The following is a 22,217-nucleotide window of genomic DNA, read 5'->3' on the forward strand; positions in this document are numbered from 1 at the left end:
GGTTGTGGGCTTGTCATATATTACCTTTATTATGCTTAGATATATTCCTTCTATCCCCGTTTTTTGAATATTTTTATTATAAATAAACGTTGACTCTTATCTAATGCACTCCATCTGTTGTTATGATCATGTGATAGTTATCTTTCCTTTTGTTGATGTGGTGAATTACATTGATCAATTGCAAATGTTGAAACTTCCATGCATGCCTGGAATAATCCCATTTGGTTATATAGTCCTTTTAATGTGTTGCTGAATTTGTTGAGATTTGTAAGATTTTGTTGAGCATTTTTTACCTGTGTTCATCCGGGATATTGGTCTATAATTTTCATTTATTGTGATGTTTTTGTTTGCTTTTGGCATCAGAGTAATTTTAGTCTGACAAGATGTGTTTGAAAGTATTCCCTCTTCCTCAGTTTTTTTGAAATGTTTGAGAAGGATAGGAATTAATTAATCTTTGAAGGTTTGATAGAATTCAGCAGTGAAAACATCTGGTGCTGGGCTTTGTTTTTTGGGGCTTTCGATTACTGTTTCCATTTCCTTGTTTGTAATTGATTTGTTTGGGTTTTCTATTTCTTTCTGATCTGGTCTCAGAGGTTGTATGCTTCTAAGAATTTGTCCATATCTTCTAGGTTATTCAATTTATTGACATAGATTTTCAGAATAGTCTCTGTATGTATGTCTGATATGTCTGTTGTAACTGCTCTCTTGTGTCTGATTGTATTTAGTAGAGTTCCCCACCCCTTTTTTTTGTGGATTTAACCAGAGATTTGTCTATTTTGTTTATTTTTTCAAAGAACCTGCTTTTAATTTCACTAATCTTTTAAACTGTCTTTTAAATTCTGTTTATTCCTGAAGATAATTTCCTTAAAAACAGAGACTTCTATTTCTTTCTTTTTTCTATAATGTTTAACAAAACAGGGAATTTAATTGATATGTGCACTCCCTCAATATTTAATTTTAAAGGACTTGAAATATTTTTATAATCACAGTGTTAAATTATTTTGACTGTTGTTTTTAGAATCACACCCAGAAAATTTGATACTGTTCAAGCATCAAAGGGTCATAAAAGTGGAATTATAACCAGTGATGTTGGAGACCTAACTTTAAGCAAGAGGGGAATACGGACATCATATACATTTAGGAAAGTGAGACAAACACCTTGTAACTGCAGTAAGTATTTTATTTTGTTCCTATTGTGAAATGAAGTAAATACAGAATAAAAATCTTTTAAAGTGCCATCAGAACCAATGAGAACTTTGTCTTAACTTTTCTAGTGGCATTATCCATATTCTGCCTTGTTTTGTACTTAATGTACTTCTTAACCACCCCATGAGATGTTTGTGTTCCTTGAAGATAGGGACTGTATCTTATTCAGCTTTATTTTCCCCGAACATAGTACTTGAGCTCAATGCCAAATAAATATTTTATGTATTGAAGTCACATTTAAAAGTGTTACGATTGTAGGAAAGTAAATTATCACCTAGACAAAAATAGATTTTGGTGGAAGCAGCTTGTCAAGTTTCTAAATTACTTCTCAGGACCCCAACAGGGAAGCTGGAGATGACAAATTGCTCTTTAATAAACAGGTAACTCTAGGGGGATAAATAGTGACTTAAGTTTTGGTCAACTTGGAAACCTAGAAGGGAATAGAAGACATGTTCAAAAATTTGTAAAGAGGAGGCTATTTTGAATTGTCTTGCAAGTACATAGGACCTGGGTATCTTGGAGTCAGTAAAAACCCCATTCATTTTATAAACAATATTTTATGACAGTGATGGTCAGATACTTTTTGTATCCTGGGGGTTTCAATAATGGGTGGCATCTAGCAGTAAATTTTGGATTTGGTAATAAGCTTTAAAACATTTCAAATTTAAAATGCTTATTATTTCCACAAGATGTTATTCTGTTGGAAAACTTGAATATATTAGCTATCATGGTATTAGTGAAGCTTAAAACAGGTTTTTGTTTCTTTTGCTAAAAATGTCATTGAAAGTTAGAACATCAATTTTTTTAATCAATTAAAAATGTTTATTTAGTATGTGATGAGTATCTAACATTACCAATAGTATTACAATGTAGAGAAAAATGAAGTATGGCTTCTGTTCTTAAGGAACTTGGAAGTCTAGTTGGAGAGAAAAACTAGTTTTCATATGCAAATATTTATTTGTTAAGGATATTCATTGAGAAGTTATAATTGTTTATAGTTACATCACAAAATTATAAAATATATTATAATATAATTCTGCTATAGGCAAAATGTGGCAGAGACGAGGCACGGATTTAAAATGAAGATTAGACTTTATTGCAGGGAACAGGGAATAATTTCACAATTAATTTGAGACATTGCATCCTAATTTCCTTTGTCATCTCCTTTCCTTGGTGGTGCTCTCCTTGGGAATTGCTTATTTTGTTGGAGGAGATAACAGTGTAGTCATTGAGAAGGAGGCTCTGGAATCTCCCTGCTGAGTTCAAAAATCTTATTTACATGATTTCCTGTCTTTGTTATCTTGAGATAGTTAATTCATGTTTTGTGCTTCAGTTTCCTCATCTGCAAAATGGATATAATAGTACCTATCTCATAGTGTCACTGAGGCAATCCATATAAACTACCTCAATAGTGTTTATGAGGTACTTGTGGCTATTAACAAATGACGCACTGCTTTTGGTCTTGTTCTTCTGAGAACCTGGTGCATCCAAAACTTGGAAAAACACTAAATCTTTTTAGTTTAGCTAATTTTTTTCTGTTTAAGTGAGGCCCATCAATATTCTTTTCTGTATATGTAAGGACCCTTTAACCCAAAACAAAATAAAAGCTATATTATAAGGCATGCAGTATTATGATGATGTTGGGCCTCCCCGGTGGCGCAGTGGGTTAAGCACAGTGCTGTGAAACTGTCCACAGCCTCTGCATTGCGGGTTCGATTCCCGACCAGCCAGGGAGAAACCCACATGGCCCGGCAGACCTCTCCTGTCTTGCCCGCTGCTCCCCTCATAGTGTTTTCCGTCATTCTACCTGTTCTGCTCCCCTCTCTGTCTCTGGTGAATTCTCTCGCCCTCCCGTACCTCTGGCCTGTACCCCAGTCTTGTATAAATAAACAAATCTTTAAAAAAAAAAGAATTATAACGATGTTTTGTTGCAAGTGAATCCCCTCTTTTTTATGTCAGACCGCTACACATATCAATATAATTGGACTTCTTAGATATAAGGTATTTTAACTGCTAAATTAGAGTCTGCTTATTCTTAGTCATTAAATTTGGATTGATTTGCTGTATCTTTTGGGAAACCTAAGGAATCATTTGGATAAGAACAAAAGTTTTATATTGTTTTACTTTTTTACTAGGTTACCATTTGGTCTGTGACAGCCAAATGAAGGTGACCGCCCCATCATTTCCAGAGAGTGATAAAGGAGCTTCCCAGCTAGAGCAAGAATATGTCCACCGAGTTTATGAAGAAATCGCTGGGCACTTCAGCAGCACAAGGCACACCCCATGGCCACACATTGTGGAGTTTTTGAAAGCATTGCCAAGTGGTTCGTTAGTGGCAGATGTTGGATGTGGAAATGGAAAATATCTCGGCATCAATAAGGACTTATACATGGCAAGTAATTGTTGCTTTTGGCTTTTTTGTTTCCTGTTTTACTTATTTGTAAAACACTTTCCCCCATGTGATATAACACTGGTTTGTTTTTTTTTTAAGATCATTGAGGAAAAGCTATGACCAACAGCTTGAAAATTAATGAGTATACCCATTCTTTTTTGCTCACCTAAAGTGTTATGGTCAGGCCATTGTTTGGAGTTCTTTTCTTTTTTTCTCTTTAGATTTTGCTCTCAAGATTATTTATCAGTACAACTATCATGTATTGATCTGTTAGAAAGGATTTTTGTAGAAGCCCTCCTCTTTGCTAGGCTTCTTCTAAATATGAAAAAGATTAAACAGATATTTTCATCCTTTTATAAATGAAGAAACTTCCCTGATGTAATATGATCAGGGGATGAACTTGAATTCATGCCTCTGACTCCAAATCTAGTATTCTTTTACTCCTAGTAGGAAAAAAAGGTTAGTATTTATTGGTTTCTTACTGTTGAAGAAATGTAAACTCAAGTAGATTAAAGAATTTACTAAGGTTTGAATTTTTTTCTGTCTGTGTCTATGTTTCTGTTCTCCATTGCTATGATTTCCTTTTCTATGGACCACTTTTTCTTTTGCTGACCTAGGAAGTAGAAAGTTCTTCCTGTTAGTGCATTATTGTAATATTCATAGCAACTTGTTCTGTGAGGCCTGGCTTTTCCCTTTACTGAGATTTGGAGAGGAAGGCACAGAGTGAGGGGAGTAGGTAAGAAGAGAGGAAGCCGTCTACATTCCATTTTTTTGAGTGTGCCAGATCGCCGATAATCTTCATTTTTAACCTCATCATAGATACTGTGCACCTGTATGAAGAAAATAAGTTACTATTGTGGTTGAGGAAAGATCAAGAATAGCCTTTCATCAAGATAAGACATTAGCCATTGTCATTTTATTTACAGTTAAATTTTAGTCGATGTAGCGAGTTAAGTTTGTTCATGTTAAAGCAGAAGTAGGTTTTTAATGTGCTACTTAAAATCGCAAGCCTGAGCTTGTCCTTCTCTTTAATTCAAAATGTCATAGTGTGGCTAAGATCTGTTTCTTTTTTAGACTTCCCCAATTGTTCTTCATTTATTTTACTAGTGCTAGCTGGTTTTAGTTTCAGAGTTAAATTTTATAAGCAAGGAGCTTTTTACTTTCAACTCTAACCAGAGTTCAAAACAAAGTGATGTGGTATTTTAATCTTAAGGTACTATAGAAATATGTCACTTGTAAGATCTGCTTTTGGACTTGATGATAGCCTGTGCCTTTATCTACTCAGGTATCACTTGTGATAGTGAAACTAGGTTGAAGTCTTAGACATAGTAACATTATCCTGTTATAATGGAAAAGAAACGTTTCTTGGTAAACAGGCAACTGAATGAAAAATCTGAAGCTGACACAAGTAGGAATATATTTATCAGGACTACAACATCAGAAGTAGCTCATTCTCCACTGTCTACTTTCATTGTGTCAGTGGCATCTGGATCTATTCCTTCCTGTTTGCTATTCTTAGAGCCAACTGCAGTGTCTGACCAAAGGGAAGGCTCAGTAAGTGTTGGTTTAGTGAATATATGAAAACTGCTTGTCTGGTTGGAGTTACGGTCTTCCCTATACCAGGAATGGAATTGGTAAGATAAAAGGGAAGCCTGCTTTTTAAAGTTGTTTTAAGGCTTTTAAAGCACACAACCTGGATGGAGCAATGATATCTTAGTATTTTTTGAACAACCATCTATGAGCATGACATTATGCCCATTTCTTGACCTTCGTAAGAGGATGTGACCTTTCATTCTGGGCATTTAAGTGTAGGATAGGCCCGGAACCTAAAAGACTATTAGTGTCACTACATCATATAATTTCCTTAACAAGATGCAGTCTTAAAATATTAGCTTGGACTCTCATAAAAATAGTTTAATGAACTGTTTTTCATTTCTGTAAGAACTATGTGTGGTGAATCTGTCTTACTGATCTGAGTCAAGCCTGAGCTTGTCCTTCTCTTTAATTCAAAATGTCATAGTGTGGCTAAGATCTATTTCTTTTTTAGACTTCCCCAGTTGCTCTTCATTTCTTTTACTAGTGCTAGCTATTGGTTTTAGTTTCAGAGTTAAATTTTATAAGCAAGGAGCTTTTTACTTTCAAGAGACTTACGGCCTTTATATGGGGACTGATAGTAGATGAGATGTTTATCCTTAGAGCTTGGCCCAGCTCGTTCCACTAAGTGGTGTTCTGTGCATTGGTCCCAGAGCACTTTCAGTTCAAATGTGGTTCTTAGATCAATAATTATTTAACATTTGGTCTGGACTTTCTTAATTGCTGTAAATAATTGGAATTGAAAATACGATGATGTTGATGATGTTGATGCCAGGAGTCTATTTATAATGATAAGAATTGGAGATATGTTGACTTAGTCTTATTGTCTACATTTCTGTTTTAACTGTTGACTTCCCCAGGAAAGGAAAGAACAGAAAGGAAGCTAGTCATGTCAAGAACCTGCTGTGTGTTAAGGGCTGTGCTGTTTTCCCACACATAGTCTATGGATTGGTGTTATTATCTCCAGCTTACAGATGGGAAAATGGATGCTCAGTCAGGTGTGACATGCAGGGCTAGTATTAGAACCTCATCTCCAACACAGCATCCATCCTTTCTGGTGCTCTGCAAAGAGAGGCCAGAGAGACTAGAGGTGACAGTGAGCCCCAGGCTGTAAACTCAGACATGCCAGGAACCATGGCCATTCTGCTGTCCACTTACTTGCCACAAAATAGAAGCTTATCAATGCTTTGTTGAATGTGAGGAGCACACCTGAAGTAGGTGTATTCACCTTCAATTCCTTATGTGAAAATTAGAACATGTACACCACTGACTTCTGCAGCCTTGAAGGGAACGTGGTAACTTCCAAATGGAAGATCCTGAACACAGAGCAAAGTACCATTAGGACATATGGAGTTCTCTCCCTATCTCCAATTCAGAACAAGAATTTTTGTCTAACAATCATTTCACATAGTAATAACAAGTAACATCTACATAGCGAAATAGTAAACATTTCATTTGACTCTTGTATTAACACTGAGAGGTAGGCATTTTATGATGAAGAAACAGAGACTCCAATATTAAGTATCATTCTAGGTGTTTCAGCAAGTTTTACTGAAACCAGAATTCAAATCTGTGAAGATGTACTTTACTATTTCTTTGCACTTTTAACTGTATCCTGCTTGTGTGATTTTCCTATAATTGCATATTTTCCTAATAATTAAAATTGCATATTTTTACGAAAAAGCAATAATATAACCTCAGTTTAGAAAATAGGTGAAAGGAAAGGTATTTACCTATAATTCTAATACCAAAATAAACCCATTTATCATAAGATGTAGCCACGCAGTACTTTTTAATAAGTTTTTATATAGTCAGAAATATGTGTACAATTTGATGACTTGTTCTTATCACTTATATTTTCATTTTGATATGTAGTCTTACATAGTTCCTGGACTTGATGCTATTCTAAGTGTCAAATGCTATTCATATTTGGTTGTGTTCAGTTTGGAACTATTATAAATACCACTGTAATGAATATATATATTGAGAAACAATATGACAAGAAGGAAGAAAGTGGATTTATGGAATGAGACACTGGCAGGTCTCTCAAATGGCAGGTTTAAATGGCTGCCATTTGCAGCATGGATGGAGCTGGAAGGGATTATGTGCAGTGAAATAAGCCAGAAGGGAAAAGAAAAATAGCGGATGGTTTCACTTATAGGAAGAATATAGGGGAACCAAATAAGGGATCAGGGAAGAAAACAAATAAATAAAAAGACAAAACTAGCAGGCAACGATAAATCAGAGATATTTTGTGGGGTGGGGGGAGAGGGATTAAAATAGGGAGTAGAAAGAGTACAAAGGACTATAGTGACTTGATGGTGGGAATTCAATGGGGACTGCACCTGAGAGGAGAAATCAAACATTGTACAATAATGAACAAGGATGTAACAAATACATGTAAATAAATATTAAAAATAAATAAATTACTGCCATTTAACTATTCAGCTATTTAGCTTGGGACAAGTTACTTTGAGATAAAGTTTCCTTTTCTGAAATGTGATAGTATATAATTCATAGTGTGTTAAAAGGGTTAGGCACACTGATGATAAGATTTTGCTGTGTATTTAGTGGGTTCTTAAAAGGAAATTTTATTTGCTGATTTAAATTTTTCTATATTTTGCATTATTTTCTTAGGATAAACTTTTAGAAGAAGAATTATTGGGTCAAAAATTGTGAACATTTTTGTCTTTCTTAGAACAAGGTTTGCAAAATTGCTTTTTCAAATTGGCTGAGCAAATTTGTACTGTTATCAGCACTTTATGAGAATATGTTTTGTCACACAGCTACCACCGTAGTGTCCTTTGGTTAAATATTTTTGATACTCAAGTAGGACAAAAACAAAACCTTGTTTTAGTTTGCATATTTGATTACCAGATTCAATATTTTACGTGCACTTCCAAAATTTCATGTTTAGTGTTTTATTGAAAATATAAAAACATTAAGTAGGGGTATGAGTATACCTTTTAAGCCCAACTGAAATGTGTTTATGTAATGGCTCTCTATCCAATACCCAGAAACGTGTAGCTTTACATGAGCCTTTCATTGTCTGTGGGCGTTTATAAATAAGTCATTTTCTGTCCTGTTGTTAACATTACACATCATTATTAGGGAGACTTTCAAAGACTTGGTTCTATCCTTGATATACAAACTTAAGGAAATTTAAAAGCAGAAAAAGAAGAGAACAAAAACTGACAGTTTGAATGCAATACATGGAAGACTCAGGGAAATAGGTCAGTGAAAGATGAAAGTCCCGAGCCAGACATGAGTGAGGGCTGCTTTAGAGCTGGTGCTTCAGGACGAAAATTGCCCCTACTCTCTCATGTGGCAAAAAGGAGCACAATGTGCAAATAACTGTAATAGCCTGGCAGGAAGAAGGATATTTTCTGTTATTTTGTTTGGCTCCTTTTCTTGTTCTGTTTTATCTCTGGTTCTCAGATAATAACTTTCCTTCTCTATTGAGTTCTGTCTCTGGGAATTTGTTTTGCAGACAAGTTGGATTTCTTCCTCTTGACTTTCAGCAAGGTAGAGCAATCTTTCAGAATTGGACATACTTGAAACTTCTGATTCGTGAATTGAATTTTATGGTAACAAAAGTCAGCAAGCACCCAAATATAATATGCATGTTATTTGATTGTCCTCTTGCTATTGTGAGTGTTGGTTCGGTGGCATAGAATATGGGTGGAAATAAAAGTAATTAGCTTGTGATGTTTCTTACACAGGTAAAGAGAGCAGTTCATGGAGCATCGTGCCATTGTTACTAATGGGCCCTGGTACTTTCCCATCTTCAAGTACAGTGAAGGGATATTGCTCTGCTTTCCCTCTGGCTTGGTGCCTTTTATTATACCTCAGAAAGTACTTCAGCTCTGGCATAGAATGTAGAAGCTGTTTTTTTTGCTTCATAATTTTTATTGATTTGCCAGTTGTTTACATAACGGTGATTTTAGGAGTACCATGTCACACCTCCGTAGTTGCACATGCTTCCTTCACCTTTCACCAGAGCTCCAGTGACCCTACCCTTTCACTTTCCCTCCCTCCAGCCTCCTACCCAGCTCTCATCCTCTCTGGTAACCAGCATATTTTTCAGAGTCTAAGAGTTCTTTTTATTGTGCATCACTAGTTTGTTTTCTTTGGTTGTTGTTACCCCATAAGTGAGTGAAACCATCTGATAATTGTCTTTCACTTTCTGATTTATGTTACTTAGCATCTTCACCTCAAAATTCATCCATTTTGCTCCCCAAAGCACTGTTTCATCTTTTTTTCTTAACTGAGTAGTATCCACTGACTATCTACTCCACAATTTCATTATCCTGTTATCTATCGATGGGTATTTAGAAACTGTTTAATACCAGTTAGAAATTGAGCAGATTCATACTAAGTATGCTTAGCATGACAGTATTATTTGGCTCAGTAAGAACTGATTTTACCTGAGGATTCATATTTTTTATTCTTTGGTGGATCAAGGGAATGCTAATGATCAATGCTTACTACAATATATCAAAATTCAAAAGAGTAAATGAAAGCTTGAGGTGGCTACTTGTGTTTTATGAAATTGACTTCTGCATTTTTTCCCCCTGTTGTGGAGATTTGGTTAAGAAGTAATAGCTGGATATAATTACTAGCTACCAGTTTATCATTTCTTAAGCTCCTCCCATCCCTCAGTTTACATGTGCACATTGTGTGTGTGTGTGTGTGCATGCTCACGTTCTCCTAGTATTCTCACACATCTTAGTATTCATAGAACTAAATAGTAAAACTGTGTATAAAAACAGCAACAGAATTAGAAGATACAGGGCCTCCCCTGTGGCGCAGCAGGTTGAGCGCAGTGCTGTAAAGCTGTCCGCAGCTTCTGTAGCCCGGGTTCGATTCCCAGCCAGCCAGGGAAATTCCCACATACAGAGCAGACCTCTCCTGTCGCACCTGCTGTTCCCCTCAGCAGTGCTTTAGGTTTGTCTGCCTGTTCTGCTCCCCACTCTGTCTCTGGTGAATACTCTTACCCTCCCGCACCTCTGGCCTCTACCCCAACTATTGTATAAATAAAAAAATAAATCTTTAAAAAAAAAGAAGATACACCTTCACCCCTTCAAACACTTGCACAGAACCAAGTACACGTGTAGGGCGCATTAGGCCTCTCTTCTTGATATGGGCGATGAAATGATGCTGCTGGCTGTGCCAATGTTATCCCCAGGGGAAAACTGGTTATACTAAAGTGTAGTTGGTTATACTAAAATGTAGTTAAATAGCGCTTTACAAATTTTGAATTCTGTACTTTATTCTTAATATATTTATAGGTAGGTTTTTAGCAGGACTCAATAGCTTCTAAAAAATGAAATAAATTATTTTTTATTGTTTTGTAATGTTTTATTGTACCAGTAATACATATTAAAAAGTGTAAGAAGCAGGAAAAAATTCAGCCATCTTCCTGATGTGTGGATTATCACAATATAGTTACTGTATCTGTAGTGATGAGACCTTAGATCCTCTTTGTGGTTTCCGCCCAAAGACTAAATGTCTGTATTTATGGGATGATTTCTGCTTTTAATTGTTTGTTACAGAAAGATCTAAATTCTGAATGTGATCAGTTAGATACTAATTAGGGCCTCTCATTTCCTACACTGTCATTTTTATTCTTGTTATTTTGTTTCTGTTGACTTATTTGAATTCTGTTTGATACTTGTTAAGGTGTAATATGTTGGCCTGTAAATTATGTGTCCTGCCTTTGTACTGGTTGTAAGAACTGGTAATTTCATGGTCTTAGACCATTTCACATCAAATATGAAATGTAATTTCTCATGACAGTTAAGAAAGATGTTAGAAAGTTCTTTCCTTCTGTATTATAGATTGGCTGTGATCGTAGCCAAAACCTGGTGGATATTTGCAGGGAGAGGCAGTTTCAGGCCTTTGTCTGTGATGCATTGGCTGTTCCAGTACGCAGTGGGTCTTGTGATGCCTGCATCTCCATTGCTGTGATTCACCATTTTGCAACAGCAGTAAGTATTACCTATCTCTCTCCAAGAATTTGTAACAAAAGTGACAGGAAATATTCATGGATTTTACTGATTTGAATCTTATTTTTAGCTTTTCTTTCCAAACAGTTTGTCCCATCTTCAAAGAAAGCATGTGGAATGGAGCAGACTACACAGGAGTCATGCTTTCTTAACCAAGTATCCTGATGGGAGCTTGTGCTTTTATTGCTGCATTTTTCATTTTTTTCCTGCTCTGAGTCTTACTCATCTTTAAATGCCTTCCTCAAATCCCAAGTCACAGAATTTTAACTGTAAAAGACTTTGAGAGGGCCATCCTGGTGGCACAAGGGGTTAAGTCTCAACACTATGAAGCCACTGCAGCACAAGTTCGATCCCTGGCCAGGGAGCTGACCCACATGGTGCAGCAAACTTCTCATGTCTTGCCTACCGCACCCCTCAGCAGTATATTTCAGTAGATGTGCCTGTTCTGCTCCCCACTCTGTCTCTGCTGAATCCTCTTACCACCATGCACCTCTGGCCTATACCCCAGCTCTTGTATGCAAAAATAAATAAATCTTAAAAAAAAAAAAAGACTTTGAGAGACCATCAGTCACAGGCCTCTAGAGGACACTCTCTCCTCACCTGAGTTTCTTACTCTTTCTGCTTCCCAGTTTGCCTTCTCAACCCTCACTTTCATCTCCAGTATCTTAGTCTACCTCTTTCTTGTTCCATGTTCCTTCTTTTCCTATTCTTTTTTTTTTTAAATTTATTTATTTATGCATACAAGCACTGGGTATAGTCAGAAGTGCAGGAGGGTGAGAGAACTCACCAGAGCCAGAGCGGGGAACAGAACAGGCAGATTGACCAAAGTACACTGCTGAACGGGACAGGGGGCAAGACAGGAGAGGTCTGCTTTGCCGTGTGGGTTGCTTCCTGGCTGGCTGGGGATCGAACTGATGCTGCAGAGGCTGCGGTAAGCTTCATAGTGCGGTGCTTAACCCCTTGCGCCACCAGGGAGGCCCTCCTGTTTTTTTTTTTTCTTTAAACTAGTGTGTTTTGGGCCTCCCCGGTGGCGCAGCAGTTGAGCGCTGGGTTGCGAAGCTGCCCGCCGCCTCTGCGGCGCCGGTTCGATCCCCGGCTGCTCCCCGGCCACCGGAGGAGGGTCCCACATGGCACGCAGACCTCTCCTGCCGCCCGCTGCTCCCCTCAGCAGTGTGCTTCGGTCCTTCTGCCTGCTCTGTTCCCCGCTCTGGCTCTGGTGAATTCTCTCACCCTCCCGCGCTTCTGACTGTACCCAGTGCTTGTATGTATAAATAAATAAATAAATAAACAAACAAATAAATAAATAATAAATCTTTAAAAAAAAAAATAAACTAGTGTGTTTTACTGGTAGTGGGTTTGTCCCAAATTTCAAAATAAATGAACTTAATACTTTAAATTTATCTGACAGGAAAAAAAAATCATATTTTCCCCAGTGGTAAGTGTTTCTTGATGTTATTAATAAACTCAGTAATAATGCTCCGATCCCTTGTGCTGGAGTCATCAGCTATTTCAGTACTACATATGACATTAACTGAATCCAAAGCAAAATAAAGCCCTCTAAGAAAAACTTCCTTTTCTTTACTTCTTCAGCACTTTATCCCCTAATCACAAAACAAATATCCTTTTCCCTTTTGTTGCTTTTGTTTTATATGTTTTGTTGGATTTTTCTGGCTGTTCAACTCCATTGAAAAGTTATTTTTTCCTGTTTTCTCTCTGCATCACCTCCTGGTTGATAAGTGGCAACATGTTTTTTTCACCAGGAGCGTAGAGTGGCAGCTCTCCAAGAACTTGTTCGACTCCTGCGACCCGGAGGGAAGGCTCTCATTTATGTCTGGGCAATGGAACAAGAATACAATAAGAAGAAGTCCAAGTATCTTAGAGAAAACAGACTTAGCCAAGGGAAAAAAGAAGATAACAAAAATGATACATCAGTGCAAGAGTTGCTTGTGGAGCAAACACCTGATGTGGGCAAGCAGGATTCAACATGTTCTGCCCCCATGAATGACTTTCAGGAGGAAGGATGCAATTTAAAGAAACTTACTAATTCCAGGCTGCCTATTCACACTAACAGGACTTCTTTTCATTCTCAAGACTTGCTGGTTCCCTGGCACCTTAAGGAAAACTTTGGCAAAGATAAACGTGTTGAACCATCTGGCTCAGTGGTACCCCATGAGCCAGGTTCTGTGTTTCATCGTTACTACCATGTGTTCTGTGAGGGAGAACTGGAAGCTGCTTGCCAGACTTTGAGTAATGTCAGCATTCTGCAAAGCTTCTATGATCAGGGGAACTGGTGTGTGATTCTTCAAAAAATCTGATTCTTCCTATGAACATATCATACAGGGAAGAAATGCTCATTTTCTATTGTTTTTTAAAGGAGACTAAATTAGCTCTCTTTTGAGTTAAAGAGAAAAGTACTTGTGGGAAAAATACCCAAGGAGAGTGCCTGAAAGAAGTGTGGAATTAGAGATTAGTTAGGAAACATCTAGTTTACGACTGTTGCAGACCTCATTTTATCCACAAAGGTAGGCTTCTTCTAGGGGAAGGAACATGGTGGGTTTTAAAGGTGATTGAAGTAGTTTGTGAAGTATTTAGGAAACTGGGGTATAGGTATAGAATTTTGAAGATAAGTTTTTGTTATAAAATATTACCAAGTGAACTCATGGAGAATCTTAGTGAAATCATTTTAATAAAGAAAAATGTTCCTGTTCACTGGAAAATTGTCTGAGGTTTTATCTATGATTGTTAGCTCTGTAAAATCACAGCTTATAACCACTCTGTCACCACACCTTACTTACACAGGGCTTGACACATAGTAGGTGCTCAGGAAAGTTTAGTGAATCAGATAATGCCCATAAGTTAGTAGAAGCTTCAGCCAACAAATACCTATTGAACCCCTACTAGGTACCAGTTACTATTTTACATATTGGGTATGGAGCAGTGAGCAAGAAAGATCAAAGACCTTTCCCTCATGGAGCTTACATTCTAGAAGGGAAGACAGACAATAAACAAATAAATTGTTACTACTGCCAGATAGTCTTAAATGCTATGGCGAAAAAGTAAAACAGAGTGGGATTTTATCTGGGAACAAACTATTTTTACAGGGTTGAAATAACTACTAATCCTGACTGGTATTCCTAGTGTATGGATCTAGGTGCTAATGGTAACTGAAATATGCTCTTTTAATGCCTTTATTTAAATAGCAAAAGTTAGAATTGCAAGTCAGACCTAATTATGCCATTATAGCCAAAGACACAAAGTCATTATTAGGTGTTTCTAGTTCAATCATAGTTCATTCCAGTCCAGGTGCAATCAGGGACTATTTTCACTTTTTACTTAAAAATATTCCATTATTACCCAGTTAACCATCCACTTAGGTCAAGTTTCCAGGAGGAACAAGGGTAGAAAAGTAACCATATTCCCTTCTGTATCAAATTATGCAGAAAGGAAAGGTTTTGTGTCTTTATCTTTTTTTTTTTTTTTTTTTTAAGGGGAAGGAACTTTAATAAAACTAGGAAACAATACAGGAAAGGCAAATAATCTAGTTTCTAAATCAAGCACCCAAAGTTACCCGTCCCCTCGTGGGTAAAAGTCCATCCATATGGGATTGGCCCAGAGCAAGACCCCAAAGCCTGCCACAAATCTAAAGCATCTTCCAGTGGGGACCCACAGAAAAGGGTCACAAACAACCGGACAAGCCCGGAAGGAAAAGAGCAAAATCAACATCAAGATAAAAGCTGCCATTGTCACCTCCCCATGGGTCTCACCCACATCTGTGTCACCCAGTCCACGACCAAAAGACAAGCGCAGTTTCTTCACGTGTCTCTAGGCTCCATGCGCCTCCTCCAGGTCTCCTTCTGGCTCCATCCTGCTTCCTTCCTCAGTCTCTTCTGCAGCTTCTCCTCTTCCTGATCAGCTCCACCCTCCCTTGGGTGGGGCAGGGAACCTCCCCCTTTCCTGGGGACCACCCTGTTGTGTCTTTTAAAAAAATTTTTGCTTTCAGCATGTATTGCCTATATAGTGGTAATGCTTAAGACTCCTGAAAGGAAAAACTGCTTTCTGTGATGGTGCCTAAACAATTACGTATCTTGTTACTAAATGATAGTGATGCTTATCTTCAAGCATCAAGCTTTCAGAAGCCTGTAGTGATCAATAATAGGTCTTAGATGAGACAATGATTACTGTGTCATTGAATTTTAGTATGAGATTATAATTGTTCCCTCCAGATGATTTAATAAGGTTTATGATATCAGAAGAAAGAATATAAAGCTAAAACTAGTTTCATTTTTGATACAAATTCAGGACTTTACAATTTAAAGTTTAACTCATGTTAATAAAATTTAGCATACAGCAGATGATTTTCTATCAAGATGCAAGTACCAAAAGGGATACAAGAAGAGATCGGAAATGAAAGATATTGAAAATAGTTTAGGAATTCAGAACTTGGCTCTGAAATCAGATTTCTTGAAGTTGAATTCTAGATCTGCCTTTTTTTTTTTTTCCTTTGGGCAGATTCCTTAACTTTTCTATACTTCATTTTTTTTTTTTTAAATTATACATTATAGTCTTTATTTATTTATTTATTTACTTATACAAGCACTGGGTACAGTCAGAAGCACAGGAGGGTGAGAGAATTCACCAGAGCCAGAGCGGGGAACAGAACAGGCAGACTGACAAAACACACTGCTGAGGGGAGCAGTGGGCATGGCAGGAGAGGTCTGCGTGCCAAGTGGGACCCTTGCCGGCAGCCGGGGATCGAACCGGCGCTGTAGAGGTTGCGGGCAGCTTCGCAGCCCAGCGTTCAACCACTGCGCCACCAGGGGAGGCCCTATACTTCAATTTTCTTAACTGTAAAATTGGAAAAGCTGTTGTGAAGATGAGCTGAAATAATACTCATAGAGCTGTTAGAAAATATAAGAATATAGTCTATGTTTGGAAAATGTTTATTATTATTCTTCCCAAAGAAGGCCTATAGGATTTTTAGGTAGTAATTGATGTGAAATCTAATTTGTTAATTTGTAATATAAATGTTCTGATTTTTTTAATCTGGTTGTTCTTATCAGTTGTGACAGGTGTCAAAATTTCCCATATGATTGCGGATTTCTCTAGTTTTTTCCTTTTAAGCTGGTCAATAGTAATAGTGCAAAAGTGGAATAAATCCAAATGTTCATCAAAAGTAGAATAAGTTATCATCAAATTTTATAATACCTTAAACACAAGTGATGAATGTGATTAAATTATACTTATAAGGTACATTATGACAGAATCTAAGAAACAGAGTGCCTAATAAAAGGAGGCATACACATATGATTTCTGATGAATTCATGTCTCTAAGATCACTTCTGACACCAACTAGAGTTGGGTCCCGTACAACCTCCCTTCTATGCCATCTGCAAATTCAGGGGTTTTCAAGAACTTGCTAGAAGAACTTCCTAGAATTCACTCATGGACATAGCTTATTACAGCTGAAGGATACTGGTTAGCAACCTCCAAGGAAAGAGGTGCATGGTGTGGAGATCTATGCGTGGTGTTTTCTGTTGTCCTTCCAGTGGAATATGAATAGAACATGCTCAGCAATGATGTATGACAACATGGAGTGCTGGCCCCCAGCGTAGCTCACCTCAGCCCCTGTGTTCAGTGTTCTTGTGAGGGCTCAGTCATATAGACATGTGGATGACCTTTGATCTCTCACCCCTTTGAAGATCAGGCTGATAACCTTGACCCAGGGCTCCCAGATGCTTATCAGGTGGGATATTCAAAGGGCTTTGAGATCGGTTCCCAGGAGCCTAATGCAATTTTGGTTGCCTGTTACTTCCCCTCCACCATGATACTGCCCTGAATAAATCTTCCTGAGAAAATAGCTACAAGGAAACCTAACCAATCCCTTGAGCTTATGCTGCTGAGCAGCTAGATGTTCGGTTAGTGTGTGAAGACAGAAATAGAAACACACACATGCAAGGATTCCAAATCATTGTAAACAGTGGATAGGTAGGTGATTGATGGCACTTTATTTTTATTAAATTACTGTAGAGAAAATGCTTCTTCAAGAAAGTCAGGGTACCTGAACATAACTTCACAATACCTTTTTATAAGCAAGAGCTTTACTGTTGCCTTAACTTCTATTGTGGCTCTGTTTATTAGGTCCTCCTCAAAATTAAAAGGCAAGTGTGAAAGAATAGCCACACAGATATTCTGAGTGCAAAGTCTTATTGTCTTCACTTTAGCAAAAGCAATTGGAGTTTGTTATTGATTAAAAGAAATGGTGAATGAGCCACTAATGCATTTTATAGAGTGTTCTCTCTGGCTTTTGAATTTCCAGAAAGAAAAATAGGGCATTTAAGGAAATAAAAGCCTTTAAAGTTTGTTTTGAAGAATCAATGTGAAAAGCTCAGAGAGCCGTGTAGACTTAAGGAAGGAGTCCTTAATTTATGGCTCAGGCTTGTGAGTGACCAACAGTCGTATGCAAAGCTTTTTGGGTGGGGGCATGTGTCTACATCTTCCTTGGGAGAGGGCCCATATTCTTTTCCCATAAAAATTTCAGTGACCTCTTGCTTATGCTCATGAGACTCAAAGCCAGCCCCAAAGTCTCAGAACTAGCTGCACTGATAGAGCAGGACGTAAAGGAGCCGCAGGATTATGCAATATGGGGACTCCAATCCGTCTGGATGATTATTTTGGAATGACCCTTGACCCAGGCTTTGGGATACATATTTACAGCTTATATGGGGCAAAAAACTATAAGAGAAAGCTAAAAATCTTTGTGATTTCTTCCTTAATTTGTAGTTAGCCTTGTTGTAGGGATAGGAGAGGCAAGTACTTATTGCGATACTGAGGATTTTCCTGTAGAAAGTTCCTTTTTGTGGGGCATCCCCAGTGGCGCAGCGGTTGAGCGCTGGGTTGCGAAGCTGCCCACAGCCTCTGCAGCGCCGGTTCAATCCCTGGCTGCTCCCTGGCCACCGGAGGAGGGTCCCTCATGGCACGCAGACCTCTCCTGCCGCCCGCTGCTCCCCTCAGCAGTGTACTTCAGTCCTTCTGCCTGCTCTGCTCCCACTCTGGCTCTGGTGGATTCTCTCACCCTCCCGCGCTTCTGACTGTACCCAGTGCTTGTATAAATAAATAAATCTTTAAAAAAGTTCCTTTTTGTGAACACTCCTTTTGTCCAACAAAAGCTGGACTCCTTGTTAATAGAGTAATAGTAGTGAAAACTCTACACTTCCAGGCAGACCAGTGGAAATATCATACCAATTAAAAACAACCCATTTTACATAATGGCACTGCTTCCTAGAAGGTACAGTCATAAGCCTGGTGGCATAGGATTATCTCTGATCTGTTGCAAAGAGAATGGAGGGGTGATTGACTTGAATCTGGGTTTTGTGCAATTCTTTGCATCTAGCAGAAGGAGGTCTTGATTGACTTGGGGTATCAGGACCCTCTTATGTATCTTCAGGTAGTATCAGTCCTGCACAAACTATGGGATTGAGAATAGGAAGGTTTTCCAAAGGAAACTTGGCTTGCACTAACTAGAATGGCAATGAATGTTGGGCTGCAGACAGTAGGGATTTTACTTTTGCTCTGGAACTCCTCTAAAACAGGGTCCTAATGAGCTTACACCATATATGCTTGTAGCCTCGGCACCATGGAGCTTTCTAATAGGGCAGAAATGACATAGCAGCATCTTCTGACCAAGACATACATGGGTTGAAGAACCCCATGTTCTACATAACAGGTAGAACAAAAGGGAGTATCTTGGTCCTAAGTGGCATCCAGAGAGGTTTCAGGGCTGCACAGAGCAGTGACATCATCAGGAAGAGGGCTGGCAGCAAGGTGCCTCCTTGTACTTTGCACATCTGCCAGGAGACCCCAGCATCCTTGATACTGTGGTACTCTTCTTAGTGCATTTAAGTGCAACAGTGGGAACTGCTGCCAACTAACTTGGACTGCAAATGCAGTGGGGGTAGCTGGATTCCCGAGTGGCAGGGGCTAAGTGACTAAGCTTAACCACCAAGGGCAGGGTGGGTTGATAAAGGACAGCAGAGTCAACACAGCAACCAGTGATGTTAGCTACCTGGTTATGGCATCCCTGCAAGATAAGCAGAGGAGAATCTACTAAATTCTTGGTTGCTTACATAGGCAGAAAAGTCTAACTTGAATCACCAAAACAAAGAGTTATGGTCCCTCAGTCAACTCCCAGACATTAGCCAGTGTACAGACCCAGGGCCTCTTGAATTAATGGAAGGCTGGATTTCCTTGAGGACCCACCCTGGGACTCTGCTATAAATTTTCACTGTGACTCTTTCAGTGACATTTGGTTCCTCGAAGTGATACATGACCTTTAACCAGGTGACTGTGCACTAGAATAAACATGCTCAACAATTGTCAGAATCCCTGCCTTGGTTCCCTGTCCTGTGGAATGAGGATTATTTTTGTAGGAAAGGCCAAGTGGAGGCCACTCTACCTTTTTATAAGGTATAGTGCTTCCCTAAGGGAGCGGAAAACCAACAGCAACACCACATTCCAAACGGAATGCAGTGAGTAGCTCCCCCATCAAGGACTTGGAGGTAGCAAGGGTAGAGATTCCTACCCTCTTCCTGTTCAACTCACCATTTTGGCTAGTATAGAAAACAGATGGGCCTTAGGGAATGATAATGGGTTATCATGAACTTAACCAGATGGTGACTGCAATTGCAGCTGCTGTTTCAGATGCGGTTTAACTGCTCAAGAAAATTAACACATCCCTTGGTATCCGGTAGGCAGCTCAATGAACTACCCAAAAATATTTCCAACTCATTTTATTTTTTCTTAGATTACTCATAACTGCTTTTTTATTCGAGTAGTTCAAAATATTTAATTACTCCGAACCTTTGAACAACACGAGTTTGAACTGCATAGGCCTGCTTATATGCTGATTTTCTTGTAAATACATGGTGTTTATCTACAGTACAGATAAATACAGTACAGTACTTTTAATACATTTTCCTAATGATTTTCTTAATGTTTTTTCTCTAGCTTACATTATCGTAGTAATACTGTACAGGCTACATAAGGCATACAAAATAGGTGTTAATTGACTGTCAGTTAACAGCTTCCAGTCAACAGCAAGCTATTGGTAGTTGGGAAGTTAATGTTATACCTGATTTTCTACTGCATGGGGTGTCAGTGCCTCTAACCCCCATATTGTTCAAAAGTCAGCTTAGTTTTTTTTTTTTAAAGATTTATTTATGCATACAAGAACTGGGGTACAGCCAGAGGTGTGAGGGGGGCGGGTGAGAGAATTTACCCGAGACAGAGCGGGGAACAGAACAGGCAGATCGACTGAAATACACTGCTGAGGGGAGCAGGGGGCGAGTCAGGAGAGGTCTGCTGCACCATGTGGGTAGCTTCCTGGCTGGGGATAGAACTCGTGCTGCAGTGGCTGCAGATAGCTTCATAGGTTGCATCTTAACCCCTTGAGCCACCAGGAAGGCCCCTATCTCTTTTAATAATGAGGAACAAGCCATGTTTTGGATTCTTGATCTGTTCTTGAATACCAAGCCTGGTTCTTTAATGCCTAAATTGTGATTTACTTAGCAACAAGCTTCTCAGGACTCACAGAAGGCATGACTTCATAACTAGATTCAAAAATCTTCCCAGGCCTCTCCAGCTCTTATCACTTCCTGCCTCAAACTGTTTACCACCTACAGCCTGTACCTCAAAATTAAGGACTGTGAATTGGTTCTGTCTTGTGCTGTTCACAGCTGATTCCTACTCCTAAATATTTCATGCACTGAATTTAAAGAACTTTTGCACAGCAAAAGAGACAACAACAAAAACAAAGAGAAACCCCACCGACTGGGAGAACATTTTTGCACACAACACTAATGATAAAGGACTGATCACAAAAATCTACAAAGAGCTGATGAGACTCAACAAAAACAAAGAAAATAATCCAGTCAAAAAATGGGCAGAAGAGCTAAAAAGAAACTTCTCTGAAGAGGAAATGCAAATGGCCAACAGGCATATGAAAAAATGTTCAACATCACTTGTAATCAGGGAAATGCAAATCAAAACTACCATGAGATACCATCTCACACCAGTGAGAATGGCACACATTAAAAAAACTAGCAACAACAAATGTTGGCGAGGTTGTGGAGAAAAAGGAACTCTTGCACTGTTGGTGGGAGTGCAAACTGGTCCAACCACTATGGAGAGCTGTGTGGAGATTTCTGGACCTACTAAAAATAGAGCTTCCATATGATCCAGCAATTCCATTCCTAGGTATTTACCCAAAGGACACAGAAACATCAATTCCAAAGAGCACCTGCACCCCTAGGTTTATAGCAGCACAATTTACAATAGCTAAGCTTTGGAAACAACCCAAATGCCCACAAATAGATGACTGGATCAAGAAGATGTGGTACATACACACCATGGAATATTACTCAACATTCAAAAAAAGATAAACACAAGCCATTTGCAGCAATGTGGATGGAGCTGGAAGGGATCATGCTCAGCGAAATAAGCTAGAAAGAAAAAGAAAAATACCGGATGGTCTCACTCATAGCAGGAATCTAGAAAACTTAAATAAGAGACCAGGAAAAAGAATAACTATAAGAAAGAAATATCAAAATCAACAAACAACTATGAACCAGAGACACACTATGGGGGTTGAGGGGCGGGGAAATGAGGGATTGGGGTCAAAAAAAGGAGGTTGTAATTGTATGGGGAATATAAAAATAAAATTTAAATTAAAAAATATTTCATGCACTGATTTCTCCCCTGCCTTCAGCCTCAGCTCTTTCTGATTTTCTACTCTGCTGCCAAAATGGGTTTTATAAAATCTGAAGATATTTCTCCTTAACTTAATTATGTCAGTGTAGGGTAAGGAAAAAGTATCAGGCTTTTCTACCCTCCCGCCATTAGGATAGATGAGGGAACCCTGTGGTCCTGAATGCATGCCTGATGGCAGGCACATAAAGTGGGTACACCTGGGCTGAGAGACTGAGTTTATAAGGGTGGCATCACTGGGACACCAGCAGAAGCCG

At 38.6% G+C, this 22,217-nt stretch overlaps 1 protein-coding gene across 5 annotated transcripts in view; it reads left to right on the forward strand.

Annotated features, from left to right (window-relative positions):
* The window catches only part of ALKBH8 (alkB homolog 8, tRNA methyltransferase), a 45,676-nt gene extending 30,028 nt beyond the window's left edge, over positions 1-15,648 (forward strand). For 3 of the 5 annotated variants that reach the window (XM_037505691.2, XM_037505692.2, XM_037505693.2), the window contains exons 9-12: positions 1,019-1,170; positions 3,342-3,598; positions 11,032-11,181; positions 12,960-15,648. In XM_037505691.2, the coding sequence (XP_037361588.1) occupies positions 1,019-1,170; positions 3,342-3,598; positions 11,032-11,181; positions 12,960-13,514 (1,114 nt within the window). In that variant the 3' untranslated portion in view covers positions 13,515-15,648. Of the gene's footprint in view, positions 1-1,018; positions 1,171-3,341; positions 3,599-11,031; positions 11,182-11,269; positions 12,175-12,936 lie in introns of those variants that run through there. The other 2 variants (XM_037505694.2, XM_037505695.2) reach the window with 2 other exon arrangements.
* The last annotated feature ends 6,569 nt before the right edge of the window (positions 15,649-22,217 follow it).

The sequence above is a fragment of the Talpa occidentalis genome, unplaced genomic scaffold, assembly GCF_014898055.3.
Source record: "Talpa occidentalis isolate TD23 unplaced genomic scaffold, MPIMG_talOcc4v2.1 talOcc4.12, whole genome shotgun sequence".
NCBI lineage: Eukaryota > Metazoa > Chordata > Mammalia > Eulipotyphla > Talpidae > Talpa > Talpa occidentalis.